The 11,999-nt window shown below is 42.1% G+C and overlaps 1 protein-coding gene across 1 annotated transcript; it reads left to right on the forward strand.

The window, feature by feature from the left end:
• Window positions 1-1,850: 1,850 nt before the first annotated feature.
• sox1b (SRY-box transcription factor 1b) lies at window positions 1,851-8,293 on the forward strand (the record flags this gene model as incomplete). The annotated part of the gene is given in 4 exon segments (XM_083684211.1): window positions 1,851-2,676; window positions 7,158-7,234; window positions 7,236-7,282; window positions 8,236-8,293. Coding segments are annotated over 4 exon segments (1,008 nt in total).
• Between the last annotated feature and the right edge of the window lie 3,706 nt (window positions 8,294-11,999).

An 11,999-nucleotide genomic window follows, 5' to 3' on the forward strand; every position in this document is an offset into this window, starting at 1 on the left:
TGTCCCCTTTTGATGTGTTTGAGTATTGTAATAAGGATGTGTGGCCTAACATAACTAGCAGAAACTGGTCATATTCCGTGTGAGTGTCTTTCAGCACGACGGCGCGTTTGCTGGATTTGTTTCCAGTAGACGGCGATCACGCTCTGTCGCCGAGGCTCGAGACATTCCCTTGGAGACGTCCTTTTTCAGTGTGCAAGCGCCTCTATATTTGGTGTGAATAGTGAATTGTGACCTTCCCTATTCACTATGACCACATTGGTATCGGAAAACAGTATCCCCAAACATATTTTTCAATTCAGAATAACTGAAAGGGGCATCTTTGAATCGGTTGACCGTTGCCAATCCAGACTACTAAACTATTAGGGGAAAAAAACAGCAATTCTGAACATAAGCCACATTTATAACATGATATCTAAATTGAATTTGAATCTCTCATGAGGCCGAGGGAAGTAAGCTAGGCCTGCTCAAAATTGGAAATATGATTCTTTAAGGTGTATCATTTTTCTATACACTATTTGCTTGCATACTGAGATTACAGGGGAAGACCCTAACCTAGGCTACACTAAAGGTGCATTATAGTCTTTTCTCATCGTGTAGTGACACCGATGTGGTTCCAGCACAATACCCAAATACCCCTCCCTCCACCACTTTCGGACAAAAGGAGCTTGGCTGGCACGTGCTCTGGGCGTCAGTCACCTGTCTCTTAGCAACCCTCACAACAGGAAAACACCTGTGGCTCCTAATAGGTTGCCATTGAAAAGAGTCTCGTTTATTTTGAGATGGTCAAACCAAAAACAAATATAATGAAAGAATTTCAAGCGCTATTAAAAAAAAAGAAATGACAAAAAATGACTCATGTTATCATACAGAGGCTATTTTTATAATCAAAAGTCAATCATAGGCTATTTTCACGGATGGCTATTTCCATAAGGTGTTCTCATCCTCTCTTCGGCCTATTTCAGTCTCTCAGTCTCATTAAAAGATCATCCATGAGTTGCCTACCAGCAAATTATGTGGCTTCAATACGAAATATACATTTGTAATTAGGGTAATATTTCAACCATAGGCCTACCCAGAGTGGTCCTACCAAGTAGCAATTTGTTTTTTGTTAGCAATTTATTTATTCTTCGGATATACCTAGGATTTAATTTTGGTGTTGATATATAATTATCTCCTGATATCGCGTTCTTGTTGCGTAAATCCACGAACAGAAGACCACACCACTCTTCTTTAGGCTATGTGAGCCGCGAGGTGACTGCAGTCTGCGTGCGTCTGTACTCTAGAGGCAGGAAGCTATTGCCTTAAGCTATGTCCCCTCACATGTATTTCCTATTATGACTATTTTTCTCAAAACGACAAACGAAGTAGGCCTATAGGTTAATGTGTTATACAGTTTACGTTCCGGCTGGGAGGTGGAAGCAAACCCTTGTCAGCACTGCCAAGCGCTTGCCTGCGGGCTCTCGCCTTCCTACGTCACCTGACCGCGAGCCTGCATGCAAATCACGCCTTTCCTAAAGCGCCATTGGCCACCTCCACCTCATTTAGTCGCTGTCAAAGCGCATCGTATGGGTATGCTCTATCAACTTTTCTACTACAGACACAGAAAGTAGCTCAAAGAGACGCTTTTCATCCCGCTGGATGTGGAAAAACAAGCGAGCAGAAAGAGCTGCCATAAAGAAGCTGGGAAAAGTTTATCCAAGTATCTCTCTGTCTGGATTGTATTGTTCCACGTTTCATCTTTCCATTTGTTTCTTGGGAGGTTTGCTTTGCCCATCTGTGCCAGCAGCGACGGACTGTGGTGCCGAGACTGAATGTTTCTGTGCATTGGTTGAAAAGTTTACGCCAGGTGAATGTATAGCATGATGATGGAGACTGACTTACACTCCCCAGTGCCCCAAACGAACACAAATTCGGGGCACACGGGAGCAAACAATGGAAACAAAGTCAACCCGGACCGGGTAAAGAGACCGATGAACGCGTTTATGGTTTGGTCTCGGGGCCAGCGACGGAAGATGGCTCAGGAGAACCCTAAAATGCACAATTCGGAAATCAGCAAGCGACTGGGCGCCGAGTGGAAGGTGATGTCCGAGGCTGAGAAGAGACCCTTTATCGACGAGGCGAAGCGGCTACGAGCTATGCACATGAAAGAACACCCGGATTATAAGTACCGACCTAGAAGAAAGACTAAGACACTGCTTAAAAAGGACAAGTACTCTTTGGCCGGTGGGCTCCTGGCCGGGGGTGGTGGTGTCGGCCTGGGGGTCGGGATGAGCCCGGGGGTCGGACAGAGGTTAGAGAGCCCCGGGGGTCACGGTGGAGGAGCGACTGCCAGCTACGCGCACATGAACGGCTGGGCGAACAGTGCATACTCTGGTCAGGTAGCTGCAGCTGCGGCAGCCGCGGCGATGATGCAGGAGGCTCAGCTAGCTTACAGCCAGCACCCGGGCAACGGAGGGCACCATCACCACTCGCACCACCACCACCCGCACAACCCACAGCCCATGCACCGCTACGATATGACGGCACTCCAGTACAGCCCTATCTCGAACTCTCAGGGCTACATGAGCGCCTCTCCGTCCGGCTACGGCGGGATCACCTACACGCAGCACCAGAGCTCTGGTGTCACCTCGTCTGGGGCTATCGGCACGCTGGGGTCGCTGGTGAAATCAGAACCGAGTGTAAGCCCTCCAGTTTCTACTCACTCGCGCGCGCCGTGTCCCGGGGACTTGAGGGACATGATAAGCATGTATTTACCAACTGGGGAAGTTGCCGGTGACCCGTCCGTTCAAAGTAGACTTCACGCACTGCCACAGCACTATCAGAGCGCCACGACAGGGGTAAATGGAACTGTTCCTTTGACACATATTTAAAAAGAGGAAAGCAAAAAAAACGTGTGTGCGATAAGCACAACAAAATCACATAACCAAATATTTACCTCTTTTAGATTGTTGCTACCTGTTTTGTGCAGGCTATATTGGTTATTGTAAACTGAATGCGATTATTTTAATTTAAAAACGCAAAAAAAAAAAATAGGCAACATTAGACAAACGAAGGTTTTTTTTCAGTGGGGTATTGTCTGTCCACGTTTAAGAGACGAGTAATTTCGCATTCGCTTTGCTTGCTCTCTAACCGAAGGGCATGCCAAGTTTTGAGACGATTTAGGTTATCTTGTGAAGGCTGGTGAAGTATTTCTTTGATTTTCTGTGGAAGCATAACCGTTTTTGAAAACATGGACATTTAAATGAGATGACCGTGTGATTAAAATGAATGTGGAAAATGTTTTTAAAAGTTTATAAGATTCCATTAATTTCGTTTTCTCTTGTTTGTAAACATGTGAGTTGCTGTATCTGAACCATTTGTTTTTGTTGTTGTAAAAAATACCTGTAAATTGTGAATAAATACTAGGAGACTGATAAGCAACTGTAAATAATTTACTAAATGCATTTCTGCCAGAAAAGAAAACAATTTTGCGTTATGAGTTAAATAAATTTCCCAGTATTGCCCTGGTTATGGAAACAAGTGTTAGTTTCGTTATTTTGAGGGGTAGGCTATAAGTTTCCCATTTCCCACAATTTTATTTAGCATAATGTTCTCTCAGGCCTATAGTTTATGCCACCGATAAGTCGACAAACGGACGCTTCAGACCTGCAAGTTGGCACTCTTAAATATCATGTAAAAAACAGAATTGTATTAAAACGCGCAGTGACCCAAAACGAGTCGATTACATGGCAAATGTGTGTAAATATGTATGATCTACGTAATTACTTCTTAGCCTACACAAGGCTGACCACTTGATGCTCAGGTTTGGCACGAACAGACATCATATCAGACATGGGTATATAGGCCTATGAATTAATACATTATAATATGCATAACAATAAGTGAAATGCTAGGGTCGAAGAGCCAAAACATAACACAGCCAAATGTAGGTTGTTATGCGATGTGACAAACTGCAGTGTCGTAGCTATAGCCAATACCAACACTTTGTTTATGTATGTCGTGTAGGCTAAGTAAATGCATTATTATTGGCCTACTATTGTTATTATGAGGCTATTATTAGCATATCATAATAATCATCATAAACATTATTCTGTATTACATTGATTAAATAGCTATGTGAAATGTGGCCTATCATGTGTTCTCTCAATGGGATCTAATAACATATATGTTTCGTTTTAGTGCAGAAAAGGAAGACGTTGTGGTAGTCTCGATGAAGGGAACAAGACAGGCTCGAGTCATAACACCTGTTGAATTGTGACTAAACTCTCGTGGGAGGAACTTCGTCTCGTTCGAAATACGTTTTGATTTTATCGAACGGGTTTTTCTTTTGGTAATCTGTCTGTTCGGAGTTACAGACTTTTTACAGACACCACCAATCAGTTTTACAATTTACTGAGACAGAAAACACAACTTTTTTAAATAACGTTTTAAATGTATTGATGATTTTGCTTTGCTCTAGTCTAAGCTATATCCCAGGCATTTTCTTTTAAATGTTATTTTTCCTTCTAGTTTGTAGATCAAATGTTAGACCATTGTCATGCGCTGTGGCTATTATAGGTCAAAACGGAACCACAGTACTTACTTCATGTATGTTGTCAAATTGACACACTATATTTTGGTAAATAATCTAAATTCAATTCCGTTTTGGCGGTCAAAGAAAAAAAAAACATGGTTATCAAGATCATTTTCTAATATGTGAGAACGTCGGAAAAAATGTACGCACTATTCGCCTAAAACATTATGTAAAAAAGAATCAACTCTGCTATCATCTCTGCTATCAGCTTATTTTACGCATTTCTTCTTAGGTCGTCTCAACATTATCTTTTGCTTGTTTATGCCACCTACTTTGCAAGCACTTGTTGCAATTTTGATGAAGGTGACATGCTGGAATTAGTTGGTCAAGTTTGGCTTTTCTTTATAGGAACTTTTAAAAGAAAAAAAAAAAGTTGTTTGTATGTGTCATGTTGACCCCTCACCCTGATGCATGCTTTATTGTTGGCTATATCAAATGTAATTTCCATTCTAAGAAAAGTAAGAGGATTAAAAATTAGAAGTATGGATACTTTATTTTGTCATGGTTGCTTGCTTTGGAGGCGGGGGTCCTGACCCTTAAGCTTTATCCCAAACTTAGCAAAGTCAATGAAATGTGAATGGCTGCAGATACAAAGAAGATCACATAATTTATGCATTGGTCAATGAACTAACTCTCAACTCATCCTCATACGGGTGCACAGTTAAAAATGCTTTCCACTTCAACTAAATCCGTCTGGCACTTGGGCGCAATGAGAGCAAGTCCATAGCTATACCTGACATAAAAAAAGTAGATTGACACAAAGTAGGTTGGATGATTTATTGAACACTGATCAAAACTGATTGATTACCTATTCTAATTAAAGAACCCACTGTGGGTGTTTTTTGCTTATTTATTTTTGCAACAATTAGGCCTATATTTGATGACTGAATCAGTAGGCATATTGGGGTGTCAGAGGGGATTACGTTGAATGAGTGGAGTAGTGGAGAGTGTTTTGTGTCAGAGAGAAAAGGATTAGACGGGCATACGAACTAACCCTGGGGTCAGCGGCAAGTCCAAGTCTTTCATGGCACCGTGACGTCAGTCCCCAAACTCGCCAGCCTGAAACCTCCCTACTGGGCTCTATCAAAGGACATATAGCCTTGGCCCTCACTCAGTGCGCTTTTTTTGCTCCTGTAGATCTACGAACCATTGAACAAACCTTGAAACACAATTTATGTTTATTCGTCACACACTGTAAACTCTCTGTAACCATTAGAACAGGTTACTGAAAACAATGACAGTGAGTGGGGATGGTGCAAACTATCAAAAACTTAGCCAATGCAATTTAATAATAGCAATATGAAGGCTAAACAAAATTGAATTATCTAGCTTCTCTAACAAACCTGACTCAATACATATTTACCTGTCACTATTCAAGCGGCCTTGGTCAGATAATGTGTCAAACAGACATAATCGTGTAACCTGTTGGAAAAGGCCTCAAATCTATAGGCGATTTCTTTATCCATTAGTCTGTGTAGATAATTAGATCTGATAATGACATCTATACAATAGGCTAACAGAAAACGATTGGCTAGAAATTATCATACAAACAATTTAATTCCAGAAGCAGAAATTGAACATTTCCTTTTTCAATAGAAACATTCTGCAACATTTCAACCACAATCATTTCCCCACTCTGTGAAAAGTGGAAAAGAGGGAGGCAACATAGCCCCCTGACCATTAAATCTCAACCACGCGATATGGTTATCTTGTAGACACCGATAGGCCTACATTCTGCACTGGAAGCCTCTGCCACTCGCTATTTGCTATTCGTAAACCCCCGATCTCTTGCACTCGGTGTCCTAAATGTGGATAATTACCATCAGTTTATCACGCCTCCGCATATTTTCCTGTTCCCTCCTAAAAACCTCTCCGCTGCCATTGGATGCCGTTCTGTCACAGGAGATTATGGAGACAGATTGCAAAGACCGAATGTGCTGAAACGAGATTAGCGCGGAATAGAAATAGCAACCTGGCCAATAAATTCCTCACGAGGGCCTTATCGTGCAATTACACGTTGACATGTTTAACAATTTTTCAGTCTCTTAATCCGAAACCCCTTCCAAGAGTAGACGGTTTGTGCTGTTTGTGTAGCTGTTTACTGTAGCCACTATAGCCTACACACACCCTAAATCGAAACGTCGTCTCTGAATGTCAAATACAACAGCTGAAACTTAAAATAAACACATACATCAGTATTTGATGAAAGCACTAAGGCAGACGCAGACCCAATATATGGGCGCTTCCAGAACCAGCATGGACATTTAATTAATAATCCACTTCAATTGGCATAATATCATTTTGACAGTCTATTGACTGCATTTATTAATGCATATTGAAAAATACAAATCAGACATTTCATTGTTAATAATTTCTTCCTTCATTTTGGCTCATTCATTTTTGACTGATTGCGGGTTTATAGACAATGCCTCTGCCTAAACGTTGCAATATTGAAAAGTTCAACAGAAAAGCTTGCGAATCGCGAGTGACTGCATAGAGGTATTTTGGCTGGACTTGCTGTCATTTTTAGTTTTAGAGTTCGTCTAGAATATTCCCTAGACCCCCACCGCACCCCCCTATGCAGCGAGTCCTCCGCTGTTGCGAAGCCTGGGTGGAGGTGATTGTGAGCGGCTCTGCTGGAATTTGGCTGGGCCTGGGGTTTGGAGAGCCGCCCCATGCTGACTCCCATGCATTCATTGAACGGGTCCTGTGTGTGTGTGTGTGTGTGTGTGTGTGTGTGTGTGTGTGTGTGGTTGGAAAGTTTCACTCACTCAACCGTGCGCTCATTGGCTTCACAAAGCTGATTACAAGCCTCAGCGAATTCCTGAAGGCAACAAGATTCGACGCAGGTGCAAGGGAGACCAGGAACCCCTCGCGCATTGCGGGAACCATTAGGGCCAATCCACGGGACCACACAAAAAAAACACACTCAGTCCGAGATCAGCAAAAGCTTGAAATGCATGCAGAGAACAAACAACAAGAGAACGGGGTAAACATATTGCCCATATAAAAACGTTTTAGAGTTTTTAGCCCTATTGGCATTGCACTTCCTTTCGGTGTTCAATGTCTCTTACCTGACCTGATTTATAAAGGACGATTTAGTTGTGATGCAAAGATAATCTCATATGGACAATTAGTTTTATATTTACACAGAATTTCATAATTAAATAGCTTAATTTTATTTCACAGAGCCTGGCAATTCATGAGGTAGGCTTAAAAAGGCATCATGCATATGAAATTAACTTTCATCAAAAATAAACGATTTAACAAGTGAATTAATCTTTTCCTTTTTCGTCCTTTCCTCCCCTTCTTTGTTTCTTCCAATCAGTGAACATAAACGAATGGTAGGCCAATGCCACCATGACCCCATATTTAATTAGAACAATTTCTAACTATCAATTAGGCCTATACCGACGTAAAACCAGAGAATCCCCGGGGACCGATAATCAGCCTGGAGGGTTTCATTCTGTCCACATCGGCATTGAACAGGGGAGCAAAAGACTGGGGCACACTTATGATCGTTGCTGCTTGAGACGGAGTGACTGTTAAGCTAGCCTATTTGATTTTACGGATTTACTCTAAATTGCATTACATTACCATTTCAAGGCTAAATGTTAGTCTTGAATGTTGTTTGAAATTGTTGTTTTCCATGGGGTTTTCAGGTTTTTAATTAAGATGCTGTTGAAGCAGTGGAAGCAGTATGGATTCAGCAACGGTTGAGAGCACAGGCCTAAGTAAAGAACTATTTGCTCTCACCGTCTGAAAAGTGGACTCAAACTCAAATCGAGATGGGTTCAAGCGTTTTAAAACGCATCAATAGGCTCCATGGCAGCGGGGATCTATGCAGTTTTACTCCGCGGTCCCATGTTCATTGCACGGAAATCTGTCTAGTCCATCACCGGAGCCCAGAGCCTCTGTCACCCCTCTAACCCCCGCCATCCTCGGGTGATTATCGGACAAAAGAGGTCTCCCGGACCGGTTATGGTAGTCAATCAACCAGAACGGACTATGCAAATGTCTAAGAAAGGCGAGAAGATGGCGAACAGTGCTCCCAATTGTTCGGCACATTTCACAGCACCACGCAGCTGCACCTCCGCGGTTGTCCGGGACACTCTTGATAATCCTGGGTGAAAGTGCCTCTCCTCCCCCGCCCCCGTTTGGAAGAAAGAATGAAACTAACGACAGACACAATACTCCAACTAATTTCCATTATATTTATCCCGTCATTATGCCATCCATGTAATCATATTATGTATAATGTGTGAATGTTACTGATTGATATCCGAACATTTTTTAATTGTAAATCTTTCTTTCTTGTGAGCGATTTAGCTAGAAACAACTTTTCCCTGTGAAATGGTATCCTATATGCGTCAGTGGAAATAACTGGAATGTGATTAGGCCTACTACTTGCATGCAGTTTTTTATTTATTTATTCAATTGCCATCTAGATAAAGCTCACTCGATCCATGTCACTAATGATCATTGTAGGCTTCATCATGGGTTTATCTTTAGGGGCCTACAGGGACTCAAATAAAAACATTTTTTTCAACAAATTCATAACCAAACATACTAATTCGGTGTGGACAACTATTTGAAACTTGCAAAAAAAGTAATATACAAAAACCTTATTGAATTGCTTCCTTTTTGACCAAAGGCTGCACTCAACATTCGATTTGTTTCATTTTGATACATACATATTTCTATATTAATCAATATAATATTCGAAATTGACATATGTTCTATATGTATGAATCGAAACTATAGGGCTACCTTGAACTAAAGTCATTGTCGACGAAAGGTCTGTTATTGTGTATGGACTAAAACAACGCTTACGTGGAGCTGTCCAGGTGCTGAAACCTCACGAGAGGAGTTTCAAGGTGAATGCTCGAGATCCCACGATGTGTGCTCATGCTCTGTCATTCAAATAGTGGTCCGCCAACAGAAACATGGAGCAAATAGGGCTACAATGATTTACTCATGCAAACAGGACTTGATGTCTGGTGTAGGCCTATAGCTTTTAAACATCATTTTAACATCATTTATTCACGAAGTCTCCTATGACAACATAAATAATGGAATTGTGTAGCTTTCTCCTGAACAACAACAACGTTTCTTATTGGGTCATGTACAATGAAGACATTCTCCTAGCACTCTCCTAACACTCAATAACACACACACACACACACACACACACACACACACACACACACACACACACACACACACACACACACACACACACACACACACACACAATGACACAACACCGAGCAACTACAGCAGGCCCAGATGTTCCTCATCAAACCTACCCGCTGTATGTGGAATTCATTAATAGCCTAATTGCCCAAGCCTGCAGCTCTCCGTGAAGTTGAGTCAGAGTCACTTTCAAAAATGAAACGATCAAAAGTAGACCTTTTATCTTTTAACATGTGCACAACTTTGGCTCACTCAGTGAGCAGTAATCACTAAGTCATCACTAGGGCTACCGTTGGTGCTCTTTCTTCCTGCCCTCTGGAAGACTGCTTGAGGCAGAGCTGTGTAATTTGAGGATCACAGGTGGGTTAAAACTCATACATTTCCTCCACATCTTGGCCTTTTTTCTGCCATTTCTTGTCATGCTGCCAAAAAATAAACGGCTGTAAATTAGCATCAATTATGAGTAATTTAGTGGCGTTTTGACACGGAAAGCCAACAGGTGTGTGAAAGTCAGAGCAAGCCACATCCCCAGGGGCAGTTAATTAACTCTCAATAATCCACTGACCTGCGGGTTAAGGAACAGGGTAGCACATGCTTACTCTGTAGGAGACACTGTGAGGTGACAGTGCGAGACAAGTGTGTGTGTGTGTGTGTGTGTGTGTGTGTGTGTGTGTGTGTGTGTGTGTGTGTGTGAGTGAGAGAGAGAGTGTGTGTGTGTGTGTGTGTGTGAGAGAGAGAGAGAGAGAGAGAGAAAGAGAGAGAGTGTGTGTGAGAGAGAGAGAGAGAGAGAGAGAGAGAGAGAGAGAGAGAGAGTGTGTGTGTGTGTGTGCGCGCGCGCGTGTGTGTGGGTGTGTGTGCGCGCGCATGTGCCTGCGTGTGCATGTGTGCGTGTGCACGTGTGTTGTGTGAGTGAGTGAGTGAGTGTTTGTGCATGTGTTCAGCAATATGCAAATCTCAGGAAGGGGATTTACTTAACCAGAGAGCCATGCTTGTTAGCGATAGCCTGGCTAAAGATTTTCACAAACACCCACCTCCTTGATCCACTTTCATAGTTATTATTACACTGTCCGCACACAGGGAATCTCTATTGGCACGGCAGGAGCATGGATCCAGGATTAAACATGGTGAAGGGAACAGTCAGAAGGTATTACGGATTCTCATTATAGCTTTATAATCTGACTCTCCGTACATAACACACATTGGCTTAGCTACTTCCACTCCCTTTCTATACATCCTGTATCTGGTTCATTTTGGACTTTTTGGAGGATAAAATGTGTTTTTGCAATTCAATCATGATTTCTTGTTGTATGACCGATAAGTTAAGAACAATATGTTTCATGAATATGAAGAGAATTCTACCAAATTTGATATGACTTTCTACAGAGCTGAGGAAATGACTGATCTCACTCGGTAACGTGGTGTTATCCACCATGTTGTAATAGTTAACAACTAACCTAACACTGTACCGAAACATCCTCCATCATAAGGCCTATAGGTAATACTGTCATAATGGTCATAATAATACAGGTAACACTGTCATAATGGTCGTAATAATACAGGTAACACTGTCAACACTGTCATAGCACACTACAGTTTCCCAAAGATGTATCCAAATGTGAATAGGCATCACTGTACACAAAAACAGATAATCTTTTATGCATTTATTTGATGGATGTCTTCAACAATCGACTTGAGCATAATGCGTATAATGTTGATGTCATGTGAAAATGAACATAGGACATCAACGTTATACGTAGCAAAACTGCCAAACTACAACAAGCCGCGAACGGAAAGGTGAGTATACAGTGCAACATCAGAAGGGACATACACAACGGGGGTACCCATCCCTTTAACTGTGGGGAGTTATCACAGAACAGCAGAGTGTTTTGAAATGCTTAAAACATTTGAAGATGTATTAGTGTTTCCTCCATGCTGCCAATGGGAGCCAATGAGGAGTACATGGGTGTTTTTTTTTTTGATTCTCTAAATTCCCAGCGTTGCTAAGGTGCTTTAGGGAGGGGATTAGCCCTTGCTGGCAGAGAGGAGGCAGCCTTGCAGATTTCCTACCAGCAAGGGAAGACAAAGAGGGAGAGACAGAGAAGAAGTGAAGGGGACAGAGGGAGTATGAACAGGTTGTATAAACATGACTGGAGAAGAGGGAACAGAATAGGTCTAAACAGCAATTAGCACAGGGGAGAGGAGGGTTCACCGTCTTACCCCCGACCGCGTG

The sequence above is a fragment of the Argentina silus genome (genome assembly GCF_951799395.1).
Source record: "Argentina silus genome assembly, chromosome: 14".
In the NCBI taxonomy this organism is placed as follows: domain Eukaryota; kingdom Metazoa; phylum Chordata; class Actinopteri; order Argentiniformes; family Argentinidae; genus Argentina; species Argentina silus.